This window comes from Megascapheus bottae, chromosome 1 (assembly GCF_031878675.1).
Source record: "Megascapheus bottae isolate mThoBot1 chromosome 1, mThoBot2.hap1, whole genome shotgun sequence".
Taxonomy (NCBI): domain Eukaryota; kingdom Metazoa; phylum Chordata; class Mammalia; order Rodentia; family Geomyidae; genus Megascapheus; species Megascapheus bottae.
In genome coordinates, this window is record NC_143509.1 from 51,442,240 (window position 1) to 51,468,200 (window position 25,961).

The following is a 25,961-nucleotide window of genomic DNA, read 5'->3' on the forward strand; positions in this document are numbered from 1 at the left end:
GTGTGTGTGTGTGTGTGTGTGTTTGTGTGTAACTTAGCAGCATTCTCAAATAGCACTAATTATACATTAATCTAATCCTCTATTCGTGTTTTGCCCATACCTGTGTCATGGCATTTATGACTTTAAGTCAGAATAGCAGTCTGTCTGTCTTCTCAACCAGTTGTTGAGCCCCTGGTCCCAAGGGACCAACAGAAGGCAAAGAGGAAGCAGTGGCTTACCTGAGGAGATGAGGCACGCACTCAATGTTGGCTGTTTTTGAGGTGAATGGAGATGCCACTGATGCCTCTTGCTCTGACAGCGAGATGCCTGCATGAGCCATTTTCAAAGCCTATAATGATTGATCCATGTCAGCTCATAATGCTTCACTCAAGATTTTAACTACTCAAATACTAAGAGATTGATTTTCACATGATAGAGTTGCATCTAGCGATTTCTACTTCCTGGGTCATTCGTTATACTGTCTTTAACCTGGAATGACCTACCTTCCCTGAGCCACAAAGTTACCAATTAAACAGGTAACTATTAAACAGTGAATTGTGTGTGCGTGCGTGTGTGTGTGTGTGTGTGTGTGTGTGTGTGTGTGTGTGTGTGTGTGCGCAAGCGCATCTCTAGGCAAGGAAGATGACATAAGGAAATAAACGTACTCCTTCAAAAGGCTTTTAAGAGTGACAGAATTTGGATGGACTTTGGTTGGGGACCCCAGCTGTTAACTTAGAAGGCCATGAAAGATGGGGGAAGAGCTTAATTCTCTGTTCGACTGTCTGAATCAGCCAATCACCCAAGTGTTGAGATAAAGTAGGAGACACACAGCATCATCGCTGGATGAGAGATTGGATTCCACTTACGCTGCATTTACCTCAATGCATGTGTGGTCCTATAGCAGTAAGGACTAATGTTTCTTAATAAGACTGAGAACACAGAGTACACAAAGAAGACTGGTCAGTAATCAGGCCAGAAGGATCCTAATCTTATAAGAATTGTGTGAACATGAATTGAGTTTTATATTTATAGAGTCCTGAAGAATAAAAAAATATTCAGTACTATGGATGATATATACAAGATATAATAAATATTCAAGTATTTCCTTCTTTCTCTTTTCTCCCTAAGTGTTAGATAATCTCTGTTATATAATGTAGGGTAATCTACCACATGTAAGGGCTAGTTTTATTGTATACTTCTGTCCTCTATCAAGAGTTCTATAAACTCTTTGGGGGACAGAGACTTTTATTTAGAATTTTTGTTTTATTTATCTATCTCTTCATTTTTTTCTTTTTCCATACATTTTTTATTGTAATTAATAGAAGGGTTACATTATATTCACCAGATAGAAGGTGTGTTACTTCACAAACATTGATACCCTTTCTCATGTCTTGGTCCCCATTTCCCTCCCCCCACCCCCGCCATTCACCTTGTTTTCTCCCCTTCCCTATCCAATTTCAAATAACCAAATACACATATATACAATATATCAGATAACAAGGTAAAATATTATAACAATATGAGATAGCCAAGGGATAGCAAAAGAGATGAGAGATAACATAGTACATCAAGGACAACAATCACTCATTATGTGCCTTTTGTTTCTATATCCTGGAGGTCCTTTCATTTAGTGTCATACTATATAGCCTTATGTATCTAGGTTTTGTTCTATTGTAAATCTCTGCCAGTAGAGCCCAAGGTTTCTACTGATTATGACTAATGAGGGAAACCATTGAGCCTATGTTCCTTTGAGTCTGGCTTACTTCACTTAATATGATTTTTTCCAAGTCTTTCCATTTCCTTACAAATGGGGTGATGTCATTCTTTCTGACAGCAGCATAGAATTCCACTGTGTATAAACACCACATCTTGTTGATCCACTCATCAACTGAGGGGCATCTGGGTTGGTTCCATATCTTTGCTATGGTAAATTGTGCTGCAATGAGCATTGTTGTGCTAGTGGGTTTAGTATGTCCTTGTTTCTTGATGATTGGGTAAATAAATGACAAGCAGTGGAATTGCTGGGTCATTGTTGAGCTCTATGTTTAGTCTTTTGAGGAACTGCCATACTGCTTCTCGTAGTCATTGAATGAGTTTGCACTTTGTTTTATTTTTATTATTAAGAATTGATATTTATTCTACTTTTCAACAGTAGACTAAGATACACCTTCTCATGAAGCATAATCAAGTAAATTTGTAATAATCTCAACTATGACCAAAATTTTTCACAGAACTTTGGAGAAAATTTGTAACAGGAAAGTAAAACAAATACCTAGATATTAAATATTTAATGTGCTTTGAGACTACAAAACACATTTCTTTCTTCGCCTTATCCTTCTTCTTCTCTGGTCCTTGGACTTGAGCTTTTTTGCTCAAGGCAAATACTCCACCGCTTGAGCCACAGAGTCACTCCTGGCTTTTATGGAGTAGGTATTTGCAGAAAAAAATCACACGTACTTTTCTGCCAGTGCTGGCTTCAAACTGGCATAATCAGATCGCAGCCTCCTGAGTAGCTATGATAATAGATATGAACCCCTAGCATCCTTTTATGTTTCTTTATTTTAATTTTAGTATTTCAGATCATAGCTTTCCCAAGGCAAGAAAATGTTCTATCATTGAGTTATATAAACTCCCACCTTTTCCACAATTAGCTGTTAAAATTCTTTTATGTAAATAACCCTCAATATAGACTCTTTTTTCTACAGCACCTTTAAAACTCACATACTGCCCTTCTGTCGTGTATGAAAAATAGTCTGAAAATCACTCAGCACAGGCTTTGTTACAGCATGTAATAGCAAAATAGTCAAGATTTCAGTTAGTTTTTGATAAAGCTAATGTTATCAAATTTCCTCAGATGGAAAGTTTAATGGAAATAGGTAAAATTTACTTTTAATTCAAAATAATAATAATCCATTTTAAACTTTTCCTTCACTTAGCTTGGCTCCAGTGGCTCACACCTCCAATCTTAGCTACTCAAGAGGCTGAAATCTGAAGATCATAGATCAAAGCCAGCTCTGGGCATGAAAGTCTGGGAGACTCTTGCCTCTAATTAACTACCAAGAAGCCAGCAGAGGAGCTGTGGAAGTGGCAGAATACCAGCCTTGAGCAATAAAAGCTCAGGAACAATACCCAGGTCCTGAGTTCAAACCCCAAGACTGGTACTGAAAAACAAAAACCCTTTTCCTTCACTAAGACTTTATCAGCTACATACTTTCACTTTTTTATTGGTAACATAAACTATTTAAACCAGGTAATCTTATAAATTCCTATTGGGTTTAAAATATGGGAATCTTAAGTAGCATCTCCTTGTCTTGAATGTTCAGGAGTTTTTAGAAAGCAGTTGAAGTGATTCACATCATTTGATCTCCCTCCACTTCCCACCTATAGTCAGGTAGAGGTGAACACATATGAATCAAAAAGAAAAACTGTCTGCTGGAAGGATGATGAAACTGACTCAGGGAACAAATGGGTGCTTGGCGGGGCGGGGCACTGATGACCTACCAATGAAAGTTTCTACTTACCCCACAGTCGTTAGCTCCATCTCCACACATGCCCACATAGTAACTGCAGGAGAAAGGGAATGGATAATGAATGCCATGACAACATCTTTGAATAATTTCTATCACAATGAACTCACATGTAAGTATATGTTAAACACACATGAGATCACACTGGAGGAAAATGACTTGGATAGATGCAGTCCCATAGGAGAAAGGCTATCACAATATTTAAATTGTTTCAATCAGTCACACTGAAATTGCAGTGGTAATGCCAAAGTCGTAAGCCAAAACAGTCATCATACACATCAGAAGACATCCACTTTCATCACATTCACCAAGGCCAAGCTCAAGAATATGAAGTCGTGATTTGAGAACTTCTCACAAGCCTAATACAGAGATTATGCCCTAACCTGGCTGAATTCCACTTGCTGACTGCCACTGGGGGTTTAGACATCAGAAACTTAAAACATTAGGGATAAAATTTAGAAGACAAAATTAAGGACATGTATCCACAGTCTTAATGCATCTCAGAGTGCCAATGAGGTAATATGCCTCCATCTAAAGCAGCTGGAGATGCAAGAAGGACTCAGTAGAGGAGTAAAACTTAAAATAGAGGAGTAAAATTTAAAACTGCTATCAGAAAAGGAATTTCAGGTGCCTTCTATTATTAGTGGAATTGATTGATTATAATACAACAAAGGATTCAGTGACATTTTCCTCAAATCAGACAAAATGATGAAATTAATCACGGAGTAAATATCAGGTTCTTACTACTGATTGGACTGAAAACAAAGACTGTTTTGTAGAACAAACTGGTCAAATGCATATGGTTCAGTCTAATACTGGGCTGAAGTATTGGGCTGGATTTGGTGTTGGGATAGTGTTGGATGGAAATTACCCTGTAAGCAACTGCATGCATATGTCATCACAGAGCCCATCATAGCTGGGGATAGTTTCCTCCTTCACATGTAATGCATGTATCTGATCTCTGTATTGTTCTAACAACCTCGCATCATCTGGTGTTCCCTCACTTCAGAAAGAGAACCCACAGAGCCTTATGTTACAATATCAATGACAAATCCAGGAAGATGAAGATGGAGACACTGAGAGGATTGCTTATTCTGAGATAGCATGCATTTTCCTGAGTTCAGTTTACTTTAGGGAAATATAATACCAAGTTGAGAAACTTTCTCAAGTATTTGAGTGAACAGGTTACTTTAGTTACTGATCATTCTCCCAGTTGGAAAGCACTATGGGCATTTGAATCTCCCAGTTTGTCCCAGTACTCATAAGCAATCATCCAGAGTTTCATCATTCCCTGTTGGATTTTTTTTAAAATTCAGTCCAGAAACTATAAAACTCACAGAAGGGCAATAAGCTGATATAGTCTCAACAAAAAACTGCTTCTCTTTGACATGACTTGGTCATCTGTGTTTTTGAGTGAGATAAGAAAGGACATCTCTGTGAGAGATGTCACTTCACTTCTTGCCAAGAAGGCTAGAAATTGCTCACTTATCTTCTAATGGAACAACCTAGTAATCACTGCTACACATTCCTTTTTTTTTCCATTCTAACTCTAGGATCCTTTCCCATCATTTCTTTCCTTCATATTTAAGCAGGAGCTCTGCTACAAGATGCTCTTTGAGCCACCAAATGGATGCCACAGCAGCATAAACAGCTTTAAAATGACCCTCAGTGGTCTGTGGCCTCCTGATATTTACCAGCAGTGTGACACCCACTCTCTTGAATATGGGTTGGACTTAACAATTGTCTTTAATGAAGAGAAGACAGAGAAAACTGATGGGATGTCGCCTCTGAGATTAGGGTTTGGAAAGCGACAACATCTCTCTGGGTCTCTGTGTTCTTGTGTGTTTCTGTGTCCTCCTCTATCAATCTCTTCCTCCCTCTTTATTTCTTTTCTGCTTATCCTTATGTCAGCCAATGATGACATTATGCAAATTACTTTATGAAATGCCACATGTCTCAAAGAACTAAGGGTGGCTTCTTCCAACAGTCAATGAAAGATGGCGGCTCATATTCCAAGGGTCTACAAGGAGGTAAATCTATCCAGCAACATGAGAGTGAGTCTTCTTGTAGAGCTGAAGCCCGGAAATGATTGCACTTCTGGCCAACACCTGATTGCATCCCATAAAATCCTGGCTTTCACCGAGCCAAACCTGGGGTCCTGACCTATAGTTATGTTAAAATGATCAATAATGTTTTCCTAAGCCTATAAGAACTGGGGGAATTTGTTGCATCACAATACATAACAGATATGTTTCCTTTCATGCCATACCACCTACTTTAATTTCTGAAATTCTTCAACAAGACTTGATTTCTGCCCAGGAGACATTCTTGCAAAAATAGTTCCATTCACCAGAATCTAAAGAGAAAACCATTGTCATATGATTGGTACCAAGAACATTTTAAAAATAAAATTTCTGAAAAACTATTTCTGGTCTCTGATTTAATATAGCACTAGGGGGTATGTCATTAGAGCTTATGTCAGGAAGGTGCATAAAGGAATTTAATGCTTTAATATAAAATTTTCACTTGAAGTCTTCTATCACAACTGCATTACATTTTTCCAGACTATTCTTTTCTAGCTGGGGTGACCCCTAATTAATAATAATAACTAAGAAGCAGCACATAGGGATAAAAATACTTAAGGAAATTCAGCTCTTTTTATTACCTACTGTCTGGCTACACCGTTCCAGCAAGGCAGAGAAAATAGTCATAGGGAAAAAAGATTACATTAAGTGAAGCAAGCCAGACCCAAAGACACAAGTTGCATGGTTTCCCTCATTTGTTACAACTAGAAAGTACCTATAAATCTAAAAGTAAACACACTGAATTATAAAACACAAAAAAGTACACTTGGACATGATAAATTACAGTGGAGTCTAGACATTCACACAGTGAGACCAAAGGAGATGATCACAAAGGTTCAATAAAAGCTACGGGTACACCATCATACAAAATGATATTTATCTAAATGAAATCCAAGAAATGGAAACGAGGTGTTTTGTGCTTTTATTTCTTCTCCTTTGTCGCTGTTCTTGATTTATATACCTTCTGTCTTGTATATAAGTTTATCTGTTTCAGGGGAGGGTGAAGGGGACCTCGGAAACGGTGGGACAAATGATGATTCAGTGATACTTGACTAGATCCTAGGTTGAAAATGGGGGAGGGGACTGGGAGAGAACCTAGGAGCAAAGGAGGGAAGAGGTGAAACTGTTCAAAAAGAAATGTACTCGATACTGGACTTATTTAACCCCTCTATATATCAACTTTACCATAACAATAAAATTAAATTTTTTTTAAAAAAAATTTTAAAGAAACTAGCCAGAGGCCAGAAGTTGAGAAACAGGTTCTGATCTTAGTTGTATAAGCCTCAGGCAAATGACTGAGCCTCCCTAAGCCTCAACTTCCCATCCCTGCAATGCAGAACTACAATAATTACAACAACCAAAAGAGCTTTCTATACACCTTTGGAGTCTAGATTTGTTGGTCCCTGACTAGAAAGTTGACCAGATTCTTTTGTTTGGTTGGTTGTTATTTTTTTTTTCAGGACCTGCTAAAAGATGGTTGCTGTCATCAGTTTTTGCTCCATTTATCTTTTCCACATTGACACCACAACCCTGCACAGCACTATGTAAAACTAGGACACACAGAGGACAAGATAACAAATGAGGTTGAAAATAAACCACAGGGCCTTTGTTTCCTCCTGTTGTAATTTAAGAATCCAGACAGCAAGGGAATGGAGCTGGTGGTTTTCAAAGAGGCTGACCCATAAAACAGGCAGCATTTTTTTGTTGTTGTTGAACAATCTGGAAGTTCTCCAAGGTGGACAGGCAATGAGGGCGAAGACAGGGGTGAGAAGCTGAAGCACACAAAACTCTGAAAGGTGGCTGTGTTTAGGCCAGGTTAGTGTCAGCAGGATCAGCAGCTTTCCTTGCAAGCAGTGACTTTTCAGGGTGCTTCCTAACTAACACGTCATTTTCACTGTTTTCTTCTCTGTGCCTCACTAATTTGAAAAGCAAAACAAAACACTTGTCTTCTCCAGTACTTACTTTGGGAAGCAAGCTGTAGAAATGCTGGAAGAGCACCTGGTATGACTTCCCACTCATTGCAAAATGATAATGGCGCCCTCTTTCTCCTTCCTGTATGGAACTGTTGCCAAGATTAATGTAGGTTTCCTACAATCAATAGAGAAGGGATTATTTCTACCTTCGCCATTAAGGACTGTCTCTGGTTTGCAGTGTCATCCTGGAGGAAAGTGCATTTGTAACTCATAATGAAGTGAGGGGCAGCAAATACAGAACCCATAACTTGGTCAGAAGAGCTCTATTCTATACGAAGAGGACTCTCAAAACACGTCCCAAATTACATGAACACTTAGATTATATGATACTTAGACTGCAGGGGCCCTTTTCTAGGATATAAATCCTTACCAACTAGTAGTAAATTGTAAGAAAGAACATGAAACATCCTCTGCTTCATCCTTTTCCTCATACAGCCTTATGGTTTCCTCAGATCTCATATTCATATGTCCAGTTAATTCACTGGAAAGTAGCTGATTCCTTGTTGAAATGTCTAGGTCCTTTCAGCACTTGACCTCTGGCTTCTGTTATGACCTTTATTGAAGCAGGTGGCCCTGGATGAAGACAATGGTGCCCAGATCCTCTTCTGTATCACTGCCATTCCTGCCCACCCCCACCTTGCCTGCCACCTCTTGGTGTTCCCTTCCGCTGTGTTCCAGTTCCATTTAGCTTCTAGTTGGAAAGGAAGCTTCTGATGGTATCAAGGCATGTATGGCCTTCGCATGTGGCAGTTTTTTTTCATGCAACTTTCCTCAGAGGGCCTTACTTTTTTTGTAGGATTCTATATTCAAGTGATACAGGAGGTGAGAACATTCCATTCGTTAGAGAAAAATGAAGGCCAGTTATGGAGGTTCATGCCTCTAATCCCAGTTCCTCTAAGGGAGGAGATCTGGAATTGTGATTCATAGCCAGCCTGAAAAAAGAAATTAACAAAACTCCATCTCAAGCAGGGTGTTGTTAAATCCCTTGATGAGAAGGGGCAGAGCCATTTTGTGCAGTCATGCAGCTGATGTAGTGCACAAATGTCCACTCTACATTCAATAATCTGAAAGGCTGCAAGGCGGTTTAGCCTGGAGTTAGGGAACACTTCTGTAATTCATCACCACAAAGCTCTCTTTGAAGTCATACAAAAGCATTAGTGCTGCATTTTGTGATGGGGTGTCAAGCTTTGGCCATTCTCACCATATAAAAGAGTTCTCTGTTCTAAGTGCATAGGAAGACTGCTAGCTAAAGACACATATCACATGTCAGCTTCGTATCATAAACATAGTGTAAATGTGCATGAAGTTTTGGTAGGAAACAGACCTGGGTCTGGTTTTTGGTGTACAACTCATCAGTTAATGTGATTTTATTTTCTTTCTTCTTTTGGTCAGTTGTGGGGCTTAAACTTAGGGCCTGGGTGCTGTGCCTGAGCTCTTTTGTTCAAGGCTAGTGTTCTACTATGACTGCAGTACACATCCAGGTGTCCTCAGTGATGCTTTGCAAACTATGGCCCTCTGGACAGATGTGAAGAATTATTACTGCAATGGCTTCTACAGCTGAGCCAGCTGTGCTGTACCAGAGCCATATGCCATCAGTGCAGGCCTGGAAAAAGGGACTTTTAAATTTGCTCACATTCTTCCCAGGTCCAGTCTCTTGGTTCTCTACCAGCTGCCATGACACAGATGCGGGAACAAGATCCTCTGGTTCATTGGCTTCCACAATGATGACTTGACTGCCTGGAGGAATCATTTCAGAATTCTTTGCAACAGTAATGGCTGTTTGGAGATTGTCACCTGAGAAACAAAGAAACTTTGGCTTTGTTTTAGGTACAAATATATTAGCAATTAGTAATGAGTTGCCTCTTCATCATTCTTTATACTCTTCTTTGGGGGATATTTATTGCTTCCTGCTTACTTTTATAGCAATTTATCTTTTTTTTTTTTCCCCTGACCCAAGACTGCCTCTAGTGGGTAAACATTAAGTTCACAATATTTAGCATTGTATCCAGCCCATGGTGAATGTGTTTGTAACTCTTCACAACTGATTGACTACAGGAAACAGGTAGTGCTTAGCAGTAAACGTAATCTAATTCTCGAGTCTGATAACATAAGGCCATTGTTGAAATCTGGAACACTTAGGGCCAGGCCATGCTTAGGTTTGCAGCACACATACATTCTGCCTGGCTTTGACCACCAATCAGAGCTCACATCCTTCACACAGAAGTCTCATGGGGGCTTTCTATGATAGCACATCGTCTGTCTTCATGTTTAAACATTCTATGGGAGCCTCTTGGTACTCTGCAGATCCTCAGAAAGAGGAATGGATGTTAGGAATAGAGAATGATACGGTCCCTACCTACAAAGCTCCTGGATCAGTTTCATGGGGCTGCTTCACATGTGCCTGCTACACACAAGCTCTTGTGTATTCCTTTCTGCCTTGGTTGTGTTGACTCATTCAGCACATTATGCCCAGGATACATTCAGTTTGTTGGGCCTCTGGAAACAAACCTGTAACCATTACGGTCCTGATGTGGGCCTCACTCAGCTCCTTCAAAACCGGTTTGGTTTCCTTTTTCAAGCGATTCTCCATAATGAGAAGTCCCAGAAATGTTAAGTCTGACTCCACTTTCTCCCTTTGGATTCAGGAGAAAAATCAATTTTAAAGGCTAATTAAAGGTCTCAAGAGTTGATTTTTTTATCTCTTTCATGTTCATTGTAACATTATTCATAAGAACCAAGGTATGGAAACAGCTCAATTATTTTTATTTCTTTATTTCCAAACTTTATTTCCATTGAACATTATTTCCATTGAACAACTTCCCATTTCCTTCCTCTACTAGTTCTTGATAATCACCATTTTATACTCTTCTTCTAAGAGCTTGATTACTTAAGAGAATTTTTGGATAAATGGGATTGTGCAGTACATTTTTCTCTTCCTACTGGTGTTCCCAGGTTTGTCAATATTGTCTCCTATATCAAAATTTTCTCAGTTAAGTCTAAATAATATTTTACTTCATGTATCTACTTACATTTTCTTGAGCTATTCAGCCAAAGATGGACATAAGATCAATTCCCTTTCCTTGCCATTGTGAGTAATGCTACAAAGAGCATAGAAGTATAGCAGATACCCCACTGAAATTTTGACTTCAGTTCTTTTGGTTATATTGCTAGACCTGGGATTGTGAGGTGGCTAGATTATATGGTTATTCTTCTAATCATTTGAAGATTAACCACACATATTTTCCTGAGCAGCTGCACCATTTTGTACTCTTCTATTTTCTCACCAACTCTTTAATCTTCATGCCCTGAGGTGATCTCATTAAGGTTTGGATTTGCATTGTACTCACGATGAGTAAAGCTGGGTCATATGGAGAATGTCTATGTAGCTCTTTGCTCATTTTACATCAGGCTATTTATTCTTTTGCTATTTAACCACATTCCTCATATATTTTGGGTATTAATTCCTTATCTTACATGAGGCATGCAAACATTTCTCCCATTCCATAGGTTGTTGTCTTATTCTGTTAATTGTTTCCTTTGCTGTGCAGAAAATTTTTATAGTTTAGTGTTCATATATAAAAGATATATCATATATAAAAGGGAAAGATTTCTGATTATCAGTTGGAAACGGAAGAGATTTAAACATAGACTGGAAACTCTGAACCTTCTAGAGGAAACATAGGGTTTAAAAAATTACATTTAAGTAGTAATACAAAGGAGTTGACATTTAATAAAGTTTATGAAATGATATATCCTGATCAGTGTCTCCCTTTTCCATATTTTTCATCCATCCCTCCCCACCCACCTTTTCCCTCCCTCTTCTTAATTTTGTAAGACAAACATTTGATTCTTGACTGCATTCTCCTCCTCCTCTCCCACCCTTTCCCCTGGATTCCACCACACCCCTTTCAAGTACCGACTTTCTGATGTTTTCTTTTGGGAAAGTTGGAATTTGCCTTCCTAAGGAATTATACAATTTCAGTTCTTCCTTAAATCTACCATATTTCCATTAGTTTATTTGGACATACTTGCATATCAGTCAACATGTTGACTTATAAATTTGTGAACTAAAGCTAGTTTTCACGTATAAAGACAACAATTTTGACAGTGAATTTCTTGGGCATGACACTAGAAGCTCAGACAATGATATAAAAAAAAGACAAAGATTTTTATTTCTAACTCTTTCTCTCATTCCAGGCTTGGGGCACTTTGGCCTCTTGATACTCTACCATACTCAGTCTCAGAGTGTCACGGTGGCATTGGCACCCACAGTTACAAGCAAAGCTTTGCCTCTCAGGGTTGTGTTTCTTCATCTTTCCTTTTGCACAGATCTCTGCTCAAATCTCTTTCAGCACAGTATGCCCGTTCCTTCATTTCTCCACTGAAACCATTTAAGACTTGACAATTACCTAATATTTTATAGATTTCCTTTATTATCTATTTCCCCCTACTGATATAAAATTCTCAAGGACAAGAAGTTTATTTTATTCACTTCTGAAAGAACCGACAACTTCCTTGAGTATATAATACCCACCAATTGCAAATAGAATTTTACTAGACCCATGGAAGGGATTGATTCTTCATGAAGCATTTCTTTTGTTTTTCACTCTAGAATGATTCTGGGAGAACCTAAAAATCAACTCAACTCTCTCTTTATGACTCTAATTTTGAAGACGTGTTTTCTTTTCCTGATTGGAAAACTTTGCTAAATATAATTTGAGACTAATAAATATCAAATTTCTTTTTTTGCATTTTTTATTAAAGAATTTATTAAATTTAATTTTCACATCGTATTTTTTTGGTATAACCCTTCTTTTTTTTCTTTTTTTATTGTAATTAATAGAAGAGTTACATTATATTTGCCAGATAGAAGGTGCATTAATTCACATACATTGATACTCTTTCTCATGTCTTGGTCCCCATTACCGACCCCCTACCCCCATCCCTCATCTTGTTTTCCCCCCTTCTCTATCCTATTTCAAATAACCAAATACAATTATATCCAATATATCAGATAACAAGGTAAAATACTGTAACAATATGAGATAATCAAGGGACAGCAAAAGAGATGAGAGATAACATAGTACATTGAGGACAACAATCACTCATTATATGGCTTTTGTTTCTATATCTAAGGATCTATTTTTTTTAATTTTCAACTATATCCTTCTTTTAAGGCCAGACTGATATGCAAGTATATGTGGAACACTCAAGTGAATTGCATAATGCTCATGGATTGGTTCTTTTCCTAGCTAGTACCAGACCTGAGTAAGTTTTCTCTAACCTACAACTGCCAGTCTCCAAATCCTTAGATAGGTGAGATTAGTTCTTCATCTTTGAGAAGCTTCAGGTTGATGTACACTATCCATCTACCTACCTCCAAGGCTCCTTCACTTTATGCACACAGAGGCTGCTCTAGTGCGGGTTTCTGACTTCTTACCTTTCTAAGCGATTCACTTCTGAAAGCCTTCCTGTCTTCAGGGCTCTGTGGGCAAGGGCAATGACACGGAAGCCTTGCACTGTGTAGTTCTTCAGCTCCTGGGGGAAATTCTTGGGCACTGTCAGGAAAGAGGGAAGGAGTACATTTACAGTCGTGCTCAAGCCAGCCTGCTCTTCAGCAACCACAGGATACTATCACTGCACCTTGTTTTAACTTTTCCTTCCTTGTAAAAGTGCTTTAATTGAAAAAATACTAATAACTATGGCCACAAACCACAAACAAATTCATCCGTGTGGTCTTCTCATTGCTCTGATGGAAATAAATGCCCAAAATGTGTTGGTTATCAATTGATCTATGAACTGAAGAATCATGTGGCCGCCATTTCACACATTTAAGACTAACCCTTAAAATGTCTGAACCCAGAGGTAGAGATGAGGAGACACAAGAGATGATCTTTCTGAACCTTGTGAGGACTGAGCAAAAAGGCTACTTTCTTCAAGTCAGAAAGACAGCCATCAGGAGGAACTGAGATAACCAGTACACTGATCTTGGACAAGAATTTGTATGAATTGTAAGAAGTAAATCTCCTTTGCTTAAGACCATCAATGTTTCATTATAGCAGTTCGAGCTGACTAAGGCCAGCTGTCTCTTTTAACTGGGCTCAGTAAGGTCAGACCTTGGATAAATAAGAGAAACAGCTGATCTTCTAAATAAAGAGTTGATGGACAATGGTACATAAGCCAAATTGGACCTACTGTTTGTTTCTTTTAAATAAGGCTTCATTTGAACACACCATGTCTCTTGTTTATTACCTTTGGCTCTTTGGGACAGTGTCAGGGTTGAATAATAGATCTGAATGTGATATGGACAACAAATCTTAAAATATGTAACTGGCTCTTTACTGAAAATTTTCAACTCATGCTTTAGATGATAGATGGTATGATGTCCACATTTGTGTGTATGTGTGTTGTCGTGATGACTAAACTCATATATTATAAACTATGTGGAGATAATGCTGCACAATAAGTATGGCAGACCAGGGAGCAAGCAGCTAAATTCTGTGTTCCACTCTGCTCCTGACTAGCTTTCTAGTCTTTGCCATGTTGTTTCTCTTCTGCACCTCAGTTTCTTATGCAAAAATGGAAAGATTATATATCCTTACATTGCCATATAACCACACACTTTCAGTAATTCTAGGCAAAAAGAGCAATGCTGGTGGTATTACAATACCAGACTTCAAACTCTACTATAGAGCCATAATAACAAAAACAGCATGGTATTGGCACAAAAACAGACCAGAAGATCAGTGGAACAGAATAGAAGACCCAGAAATAGAACCACATACTTATAGGCAACTTGTATTTGACAAAGGAGCCAAATATATACAGTGGAACAAACACAGTCTATTCAATTATTGGTGCTGGCAAAACGGGGCAGCCACATGCAGAAAACTAAAAATTGACCCTAGCCTTTCGCCATGCACAAGCATTAACTCAAAGTAGATCAAAGACCTCAACGTCAGACCGGAAACCGTGAAACTGCTACATAATAAAGTAGAAGAGACACTGGAACTGATAGGCACAGGCAACAGATTCCTGAACAGAATCCCAGGGTCACAACAGATTGGAGAAAGACTCGATAAATGGGACTACCTAAAAATAAAAAGTTTCTGTACAGATAAAAACATAGTTGCAAAAGTAGAGAGACAGCCAACCAACTGGGAAAAGATATTCACCAACAATACATCTGACAAATGCTTAATATCTAGTACCTACAGGGAACTCAAGAAACTAATCCCCCGAAAACCCAATAAACCATTCACTAAATGGGCAACGGAACTAAAGAGAGACCTATCAGAAGAAGAGATTAAAATGGCAGAAAAACATATGAGAAAATGTTCATCATTTATGGTCATAAAGGAAATGCAAATAAAAACAACCCTAAGATACCACCTTACCCCAACAAGAATGGCCAAGATTTTGAACTCAGACAATGACAGTTGCTGGCAGGGTTGTGGAGAAAAAGGAACCCTACTACACTGCTGGTGGGAATATAAACTAGTTCAGCCACTCTGGAAAGCAGTGTGGAGGTTCCTTAAAGAACTGAAAATAGACCTTCCCTATGATCCCGCCATACCACTTCTGGGCATCTATCCTGAACAGCATGACCCAGGATATTATAAAGACGCCTGCTCAGCTATGTTCATCTCTTCACTATTCACAATAGCGAGGCAATGGAAACAATCCAGATGCCCTACTGCAGATGAATGGATACAGAAAATGTGGTATGTATACACAATGGAATTCTACATAGCCAATAGACAAGATAAAATAATGGCATTCACAGGGAAGTGGATGAATCTAGAGCGAATCATGTTGAGTGAGACAAGTCAAGACCTAAGGAACAAAAGGCACATGGTATCCTTAATATGCGGCTATTAAATCCAAAGAGTACAAGAGCGAGGACTCAATAACTGCATACCCAAAGCTATGGACATGGTAATGGAAATACAAGCATAACTATATAGACATAAATACCTATGACTCTATAGACATAATGTTTTATTTCATAAATTAATGTTTCTATGACATACAAACCCTTAGCCTAATTTTGATTAAGTTCTAAATACTAAGTCCCAGTGATTGTAATTAGAGATTCCCCCCTTGAACAATTGTTTGTTAAACTTGTCATTTAAAATATGATGTAAACATAAAAAAAAATAAAATAACTTTTAAAAAAAGAAGATGCTCAATGTGCCTACATAGCTGAAAATGAAACAGAGCAAAGTCGAGCACAGGTGTGATGTGGGGAAAAGGGACTAACGGGAAAAACAAGTATAATTTTATTGTTATTATTAAGGTGCTATATAAAGGGGTTACCATTTCACAATTCAGATAATGTGAACATTTCTCTTTTGGACAACCTCACTCCTTCCTCCATTTTCCCCCACTTTCCTCCTCACATACCGCCCACAAGTTGTATAGTTTATTTTCCACATAGTGCACGCTGTATATCATGATCACATTTGTTCACCCTTTCTGTAATTCTCCCTTTGCCCAAAGTAGAGGGTGATTTTTTTAATTTTAATTTTTTTGGCATCTCACTTGGTACTGGTGGCTCCTGCCTATAATCCTGGGTACTCAGGAGGCTGAGATCTGAGAATCATGGTTCAATTCCAGTTGGGCAGGCAAGTCCTTGAGACTCTCATTTCAAATTAACCACCATGAAGCTGGAATTGGAACTATAGCTCAAATGGTAGAGAATTAACCTTGACTGATAAAGGTAAGGGATAACACCCAGGCCCTGGGTTAAAGTCCCAGTACTGTCACCAAGATAAGTGTTAACTGGAGTAAGTCAGACCCTGAGAGACAAAGGACACAGGTTCTTTCTCATATGTGTTAGCTAGAAGTAATTTATAGATAGATTTACAAATAGACACAAACAGGGTTGTATACAAGTACACACAAGTGTTTTAACTGAGATATTGTATTTGTAGGTGAGAGTTCAAATGATGTAATTCCTTTAAAAAATGAACTCACAGACCACCAAGAAACTGAAACTTGAAAGGTGGTGCGTGTGGTGCGGGGCGGGGGGGAGTGAGGGGGAAGGCCAGTAGAAAAGGCTTAAAGGAATGAAGAATGGAAGAGTGGATAGATTACAAGTATGCAATTGAGGGGAGTTGTTTGGAGGGATACAAGAGAATACTGAAAGGGGTGACAACTGTCAAGAAGCATTATACTTATGGGCTGATTTGGTAAATAGAAGCTCCTTTGTAAAGCTACTTGAAGACAATAAACACATAATTTTTAAAAATCTACACATAGCTAGGCTGGGCATTTGTCCTAGTGGTACAGTGCTTCCCTAACATGCACAAAGACCCAGGTTCAATTCCTCGATACCACGTACATAGAAAAAAAGCCAGAAGTGGTGCTGAGGCTCAAGTGGTAGAGCTCTAGCCTTGAGAAAGTCCAAGGACAGGGCTTAGGCCCTGAGCTCAAGCCCAGGACTGGCAAAACAAGGCAAAAAAAAATCTCCACATAGGGGAAAATCTAAGAGCAACCATTCATGAAATCTAGAATTCTGGGTACAAGCTGATGGGCATCAAAATCATAAGGAGATTGCAGAAGAAAATTGGAGCACAAAAGGCCAATTTTATCCAAGTGAACTCATTTGAATGCCACAAGATTCTTAATAAAATCTGGCTGTCACATAGAAGGTGTTTATAAAGCTAAGAAATAATGTAAATCATCTCCTAGTCTGGTCTAGAAAGATAAAATTGCTGTAAAAATGATTAATTACTGCCTTCTAATATCATCTAATTTACTCTAATTACTTTTTTCCCTAGAAGCTATGTCTCTTCACAGTCTCCTTCCACTGATCTGTCTGAGCTCATCATAGCCGGGCCTTCTTCTAGCTCTTCCCAGAGGTGAGAGTGTGTTCCCCAGGGCAGAACCAGAGCCACATATCATCACTGATTCCCTCTGAGGGCTTTGCATCCAACTCCCTGCTTTCCTGCTACATTGCTCCACAGCTCCTTCTCTGCAGCCAGCCCCACTTTGGTTGCTCTTGTCTGGACTACGGACTGATTATTACTCTCTTTCTCAAGGCTTTCAGATCATCCTCTCTGCTTCAAAATATCTTCTGACATACTTTGTGCCCACCCCCAAATGACTTTTGCTTCCACATTTATTGATTGCCATTTGTTCTTCTTATATTGTGACGGGGTGATGGATGATGGTGGTGTTTGGCCATTCAAGATTTTCTACTTCTTGAGAGAGAAAAGAGAAAGTGTCAGTACCTGATTCAGATATGCAGAACCCAGCCACCATCTCTGGAGCACCCTTCATGTAGATGTGGAAATGTCTGTCCCCAGCCAGCTGAACAATCACAGACATCCTCTGCAGGCTAGAGGAGAAAGGAAACTGGCGCAAGATGGTGATGGCTTCCACAGGACTCTGCAAGGGCATCAAGGAAATGGAGCTCAAAAAGACTCCAAGTGTTTCTGAGCATAACTGGTCTGCTGGGCAATGAGCCCAGCCACAGGTTGAGGTAGTATGTTTTTTCACAAGAGTTGTATTTTTCTGGCTTCTTCAGAAGTGACTCCCTCCACCAGGTTGTTTGATCTGCTGCAAGACAGTTCTCCCTTGGCTTCCTGGAGATACCCCAGTTATCTTCTGGGCTTAGCTCACATCCTCTACCTTGCTTCTCTCTCCCAGGAGCAGTGTTCCTTCTCACCACTGACTCCCACTGCTTTCTCCTAGTCTTTTCTTTGTACTTGGCACATAGTATTTCACTTATTTGCACCTGGATTGGTTTCCCACGGGTCTCTCTGCTCCTCCCCCAAAGAGCTCAGCATATCTTGCTAAATGAGTGTAGGGAAAACTAATGGATGAATTTAAACCAGAGGAATGTCACGTCAATGGTGGAATTAATTAGGACACAACTAAATGATAGAAACATCAAATGTGTGAAAGCCAAAGAAGTTCTTCCAATTTGAAAGGGAATGATGATTTAGAGAAGCAAATCATACCTGACTGGCTTTTGGTCCTGGTCTTATTGTTGTGTTTGAATCTGACATGCCAAATTTGTACGAGTCTGTATTACTATCTTCCATTTTCTGTTACAAAATGAAAACATTTGTAAGATTCCTTGGAGAAAAGTAAGAAACAAGAAAAGGGTGTTCAGGTATATTTTTGTCACACTTTAATCTTTTCATTAGCCTTTTCACATATTTTCTCTTCCAGAATAAGGAACACGATGTCACCACTGTCAAATTTCTATTGTGTTGATTTATAAGGACCTTATTATAGAATGTCAAAAGACAGACATGTTATAAATACATTCCTTCCATATAGTAATTGATTGAAAAATTGCTAGCTTCAGATCACTACATTTAGTGGAGTTCTTGTCTCCAAATTTTGTTCTCAGATGAATTATAGTTCTGTTCTTAGACCAGCATGAAACTACATCTTTTTGAGGCATATATACCACTACCTTAAGTTAGTTAGCTAGAGTGTTAGCAAGTTAACTGCTAGAAAATAAAAAGCATGTTGGAAACAATTTCCATTATTGTCTGGATATTACAATGGTAGGGGGTGATAACACCTATAAAGTAGTATTAGCCAATACTGAAACATGGGAAGGGAAATCATATATACACAACAAAGAGGGCAGATAATCAGAGTTCAGTATCTAGTCTCCACTTTCACTTTAAACTTGCAAGACTCCTATCATTTCTTAGATCTCAATTTCTTCTGGAAAATATCCTCACATTTTTTTTCTGGAGCTGAAATTCTTAATAATCCATGAGAACTTTTTTCCTTCTCCAGTATACTTAATATAATATTCATCACAGAGAAAAGACTGCTTCTGACTCCATGAATAAAATGAACAAATCTTGCGTTTTTAGGCTGTGCTTGGGTGGACACAGCTGTTCTAACAGACATTCTTAAAGAACTAATAAGAAAGACTTATGTTCCCAAAGTAGAGCCCAACTTGTATGTCATTTGTGAAGGTAGATTGATCCTCCTGATAGGAAAGGGGACACGGTTGGGGTGGGGCAGAATAAGGACTACAGCTCATCAATTTCTAATGATAGATACTCAGACATTCTTTATAGTAAGTGTACTGATTCTTTTTCATTGAGATCCACAACACTGGTTACTCTCTTGTCTTGTGTCAAAATAAAATTCTTCATAGCAAGTACTCTTATTCTAACTTTCTGATTTCAGAAATTTTCCTTTCTACAAGGTTTTCCCCTTTATAGACTTTTAGCACCACTAGACAATTATTTTCTTACTCTCCACCACTATGTTTGCCTCTTTATGGGGTGGACTTTATGTCTCTGAAATCATTTGTTTTCTTTCTTTTACACCTCTATTTAAATGCTGTCTTGGCCAGCATAATGGTATATACTTGTAATCCTAGCCTCAGTTGTCTTAGGCAGGAGGGTGTAGTGTTTAAGGCTAGCTTGGGTTACAGAGCAAAACACTCTAAAAAATATTAGTAAGTAAATCCATACATAAATGTTTTCCTGAGTTTTATGTATAATTCTCAGTGGCTTTAGAAGTCGGCTTCGGAGAAAGGCAGCAGAAAGTAACTGGATCTAATTAATGAATGCTTTGTATTTGTTTGGCACTTCAAAGTGCTAAACCTGTTCTGTCTCATGGTCTTAGTGCTCTTCCAAGTTTATGAATGAGGCAATACTATACCAAATGTGCAGGTGAAATAATAGAGTCAGAATTCTGGAGCCCTCGGATCCCCCAAGGCCCTCAGATCCTTCCAGGGCCAGCGTCACCATCCTGCAGCGCTGGGTGGAGCAGTGCCTGGTGGAGCAGCTCAAGCTAGCTGGAGGCGGGCATGGAGGGGATCAAGGTCTCCCAGGCAGCTGCAGAACTTCAGCAGTACTGCATACAGAATGCCTGCAAGGATGCCTGGCTGGTGGGAGTTCCAGCAGAAAGCAGTCCCTTCCGGGAACCCAGGTCCTGTGCTTTATTTTAAAGACTGCAATGAAGAAGTTCATTGAGGGATGCCTTCAAATCTCAAGAAATCACTTTTCTCTAGCCAAATGACTATTAGATATTTCACATCTTTTCTGTGGCCAGCCAGAGTTATATAGAAATTAATGATTTTCTATCCAATTAAGGTAACTAAGTCAAAGAGTACAGTTCTAAATAATAATGGCCTAGTTCTTTTGCTGAAACACTTTTGTATTAAGACAAACAACCACCCTTACCAGCAAATATACCAACATACACCTCTTTTATAAGTGAATTTCTGGTTTTTCTACATTTGGAATATTATATTTATTCTGTTTACTGGTTGCTTACATTTAGGAAGGAAAGCATTTTTGTTTATTAAAACAATTATTTGTAACTTGTTCCCAAGTTTTATACTACAATGAAATGTGTTCTTTTCTCCTGAACTTACAGTTACTAAATAAAAATAAAGTAGAAAATAAAGGAGAATAGGCTTTACTACCAAAAGATGTCTTTTTTACATGAGATTTTCATTTTTTAATGAGAATGTAATTTGTTTTAAACACTAAACTTGAGAGATGTATCTTAGTAGACTTGGAAAGATTCATGTTAATGATGTGTATTAGGTTTCCCATCTTGTATAAAGCAAATCTTACCTTTTTCTTAAGTTCTTTCCCTTTATAGTTGTGATACCTTTATAAAACCAAAACTACTTACTTTCTGTCTTTAAAAAATTAATTGTGACCTACAAACAGGACATTGAAAATGATTAAACACAAAGTAATTGAAAATATTACAACCAAAAGAATTCTTCATGCTTCAAGGGTTTTGCTTGGATAACGTGCCTTTTGTTTAGTTTCAGGACTTTTGGAATGAGACTTTCTGTTTGTAATCATCTTTGAAGAGCTTGGAAATAAAGTCTGCCTAATTCATAAAAAAAAAAAAGAATTCTGGTTCTGGATTCAATCCCTCTCCATTACAGCTGGACAGTATCACACTCAGCTCAGAAAATGGAGTTTGTGGGGAAGGAGGGTCTTCTAGTTTGGTGTGGAGATCAGTGCTTCACAAGAGAATAGCTACCAGCTCCACTGTGGCTATTTCAATGTCAATAATATTACCTAACAATTCAGCTCCTCAGTTGTCTTGTCCCATTTCAAGTGCTTTGATAGCCACAGATGGCCCTGTTCCTCCAAGGATATTTGGAGAATACTTATATCATGAGTATATATGCATTTTTGTGTTTTATTATTATTATTGTTGTTGTTGTTGTTGTTGCTGCTGCTATTATCCTATGTATGAATCTTCTCTGTATGTTAAAGTTCAAAAAGCTTTAGCTCACCCACTAAGGACTTCTTCAAATTCTGCTCATTCAACTGAAAAAAAAAATGATCACCTTACCCAGGCAGTGCCTTCAAACATTTTGAGGTCCAGAGGGTCTCCTTGGATGGCGCCATCCAGGAGGATCAGAGAGTGACAGCTGGCCATGGCTGCACACAGATGGCCCCATGGTAAAGCTTTTCCCGATGCAAAGCTATGAACCTCCTGGAAACTGGTAAGGGAGAGACTACATTGAAGACTTCAGGTGAATCGTTTATGTACTCTCCAATCTTGTATCCCTCAAATCATATTAAGGTAGCACTTCAGTCATTAGCCCTTCAAAACTTTTCAGTGGCTCTCTAGGCTTTGAATGACTAAGTCTAGACTCTAACCTGGTAATTAAGGTCTGCCTGCCCTAGTTCTACCTCATCTTACAGCTGCTGCTTCTACTAACATCCTTTAAGCCCTGGTTCTAGATCCAGACTACATTTCCTTGCTTTTATCCCTGTCCTCGACTCCTTGGCTCTCTCGTTCTCTTCATTTTCCAGAGAATACAGACTACAGAGTGATCTTTCTATAACCCTTCTTGGACATTGAGGTGAATTTCCTTCGTAACAAAGATTTCCAGTGGCCAATCAAAACTATGACTTCAGAGGGATCAGATACAATCTTAAGAGACTTGAATGTGACTTGTGGACAACCTAAACAGTGAAAAACTGGACCTAGGAATGTTGTCGAGTTTCTGGTAAAAAGCCATCTATCCAAGGAAGAAGTCTCCAGATTCATCAAGTGGCTGGAGTAGGAAAGAAGACTGACTGGTGGCTACAGGGAAGCAGTTCTAGTCAGCTCTTTAGTGTTTATCACCATTCTCTTCTATCTTCCTCCTTGAAATTATAGCCTGGTCTAGTTTACTTTCCCTTCTTCCACCTTACAGCTGAACAATGATTGATCCAGTTGCTTTTACTTCCCCCAAACCTTCAGGATGCAAGAAGCACACAGATGAATGGAGGAGCAGAAGTGGCAAACATCCTTTCTCCTTTCAGTGCTCTGGCCAATAATGGCCCCACCTGTTTCAACAAAGGTCTGGTTGGGACAACTCTGCATCTAGGAACTGACACACGTGAGTGGAGGCTAAGCCAGGTCTTCCGCCCAGGGTATCTTCTATATCTTACTGTCTGGCCCACCTGTGTGCCATGGCTGTGCTGCATCTGGCCTGTCATCATCTCGGGGAACCTCTGTGGGACTTCTCTGACTGACAGCTGGCTTCAGTCAGAATCATTCAAAATCTTAGCCTGTCTGGAGAGCAGAAGCCATTGCTCTCAAACTGCAAAGGCAGATCTTAACTCTGCTGAGAAAGAAACAAGAGGCTCAGAGGATATTCTCTGGGGAGGGCCCTCATTTCCTTCTCCGGCTCTGCTCTATGGTAGATATGCCTATGACTATCTGCTCTTCTTTCATAGTGTCAGCTCATAGCCCACGACTGTAAAATTTCTACTTAGGCACCCTTCAAAACCTATTTTAAGTACTATCGTTTTGGGCTGGTTTTCATTGATCCACTAAATTTCAAAAGTAAACTTCTACCTTTACTCAGCATGTTACGACAAAATCATCGAGACTGTATATTATATCAAGTGTTCTCAGTCTGATGGTCTGTGTTCACAGAAATAATTTGTACAGACTAACTTGTCTGCTGAAGAGGAGGACATCTTGCATTCCTTTTTCCCACCAGACTGCACTCCACAAAGGAAGAGATGAAACCCTTCTTATCCTGGCCCCCTGACATATCCCAGGACTAGCCACCAAGAAGACTTTGTAATCCTTACTTAAATATGGTACTGATTTCACTCTTTGCTCCTTGGCTTTATTCATGGGTTTCCTTAATTATCCAGTTCATTACACTTCATTTTTCAAGTCTACTTTTCCTGTCCACTCCAGAACTTAGCACTCATTTAATTATACAACCTAGAAAAATTGGGAGCTGGGTTTAGCCAAAAACTATATATATATATATATATATATATATATATATATATATATATATATACGTGATGTGAATCTCATTCCTCCACTGTGCGAGAATGGATTGAAGTACAGCCACAGTACCTGCCCCACCCCCAGCCTCCTCCCATCTTTGCTAGTGGGGCCTACCAGTTGTCAGCAGTGGGGACAGTCCCCCAGAGGTCCAGCCCATCCTCTGTAAGAGTGCCTGTCTAAATAAAAAATAAAACTAGGGTTAGCCTTGAAGCTTTTACATCATGATTTACACAAGATCCAAACTTCTAAGAAATTACAGTGGATCCAGTTGTCCAAATCCCTCATTGATAAGAATCAAATTTTAATTCTGCTGCCACATCATTCTCCAAAGAACATGTTCATTAATCAGGTGATTCTAGTCTCTATGACAAGAACATGTAAGTGCTTTATCTGGGTTTTGTTGATTGGAAAGCCTGTTGTTACTATTAAAGGGGAAGCTCTATAGGTGGGAATTCAACAAAAATCAACTCTTTATACCCGATGGCTCTCCTGAGCAGCATTTAGATTTTATTTCATTTCTTTCATTTAGTTCACAATTTTCCATTGTGCTATCCTAAAACTATGGATGATATGGTAACTGTCGATACCACTAATGAATTGTTGATGAAAGGCCTTTGGGATTATGGAGAGAGACAAAGGTTAATAATAAATATCCATTAATGTCTCTGAATGAGTTTTATTGTTAGATGGTTGGGAGATTGGCTTTGCTGTGTTAAGGAAAAGCATTTGTTAGAGAAAGCAAAATACTGGGTACTATCTATCATAACACTGATAATTTCATCCTCACTGTTAAATTAGGAATTAAACAATTCATTCATAAATTGCAGATCCTCACATCTACTGCCATGGCCAGCAGTATCACACCTGCTCAACACCTGGAGATAGCCACAGATGTTTCTGCACTAAGGCAGACAAGATATTCCAAACACTGTGGACAATCCTGCTTCAGCACTTCCTCCTCACCAACCCTCCACCTCATCCCCCAGCCCATGGGACCCTGACATGCGTTTCCATTGAAGGTCATCTCTGTATATGGTCTTGAATTTTCAACCTTCCTACCAAGTGACATCCTCTGTCATTACAGCACACCATAATAGTATAGTCGTGTCAGTGAAGTACTTCCTTCTTATAACTGAGCAGGAGGGTAGAGCAGGGAGAAGTGAGATGACCAGTCCAAGTGGACAGTGACCTGTGAGTTGGAGAGGCAGAAGCAGCCACCAAGTATATTAAGTGAATTCTTCAAGGCAAAACCCATTCTGAATTAAACAATTCAGGAACCCATTTCACTAATTCATTTTGACATTACAAGAAGGTGCTAACACACCTGTGTGCTACTCTCTGAACTGGTCTTGTGTGTGTGTGTGTGTGTGTGTGTGTGTGTGTGTGTGTGTGTGTGTGTGTGTGTGTGTGTTTAGAAAACTACCATCTTCATGTCCTTCCTGCATTCTATAAGAGCCCCAACCTGCACATTTATCTTTCAAATCCCCAGGAGTTGTTCCATTTCAAAAAGAGTTACCAACTTAATTCTTACTGAAGTGTTTTCCTGATGAGTAGATTATATTTTAAAGTATCAATATTTTGAACATGAAAAGAGAGATAATACTACAGCAGAACAGAGATGAGATTATGTTATTTCTCTGTATGTGAAAATGACCCTTATACAATCAAACTAACCATAAATAGAAAGGAAACAAAATTACCATTATAGTACCAAAGGAAATAAGATAGAAAAAGAAAAGCTCTTTGCCTAAATACAAGCCCAGTCTTGGAATGAACTGAATAAAGTGAGAGAGAGAGAGACTGGGAGTTTGGCCCAGTGGTAGAGTGCTTGCCTACCATGCACGAAGACCCAGGTTTGATTCCTCAGTTCCACATACATATAAAAAAGCTGGAAGTGGGGGCCGTGAGTTTGGCCTAGTGGTAGAATTAGCATGCACGAAGGCCCAGGTTCAATTCCTTGGTACTACATACATAGAAAAAAGCCAGACGTGGTGCTGTGGCTCAAGTGGTAGAACTCTGGCCTTGAGAAAGTCCAAGGACAGTGCTCAGGCCCTGAGCTCAAGCCCAGGACTGACACACAAAAAAAGAAAGAACTTATTGTATAGAATTTCTAATAAACCAGTAAAAAG

The 25,961-nt window shown here is 39.0% G+C and overlaps 1 protein-coding gene across 1 annotated transcript in view; it reads right to left on the reverse strand.

Annotated features, from left to right (window-relative positions):
- The window catches only part of Atp13a5 (ATPase 13A5), a 100,175-nt gene that overhangs the window by 21,767 nt on the left and 52,447 nt on the right, over positions 1–25,961 (reverse strand). Inside the window, exons 13-23 of the mRNA XM_090343984.1 lie at positions 23,947–24,008; positions 21,880–22,030; positions 18,534–18,620; positions 17,802–17,958; positions 13,004–13,121; positions 10,072–10,196; positions 9,197–9,357; positions 7,553–7,678; positions 5,783–5,862; positions 3,501–3,543; positions 219–328 (exon numbers count right to left, since the gene is read on the reverse strand). Coding sequence (XP_090200110.1) covers positions 219–328; positions 3,501–3,543; positions 5,783–5,862; positions 7,553–7,678; positions 9,197–9,357; positions 10,072–10,196; positions 13,004–13,121; positions 17,802–17,958; positions 18,534–18,620; positions 21,880–22,030; positions 23,947–24,008 — 1,220 coding nt within the window. The remainder of the gene's footprint in view (positions 1–218; positions 329–3,500; positions 3,544–5,782; positions 5,863–7,552; positions 7,679–9,196; positions 9,358–10,071; positions 10,197–13,003; positions 13,122–17,801; positions 17,959–18,533; positions 18,621–21,879; positions 22,031–23,946; positions 24,009–25,961) is intronic.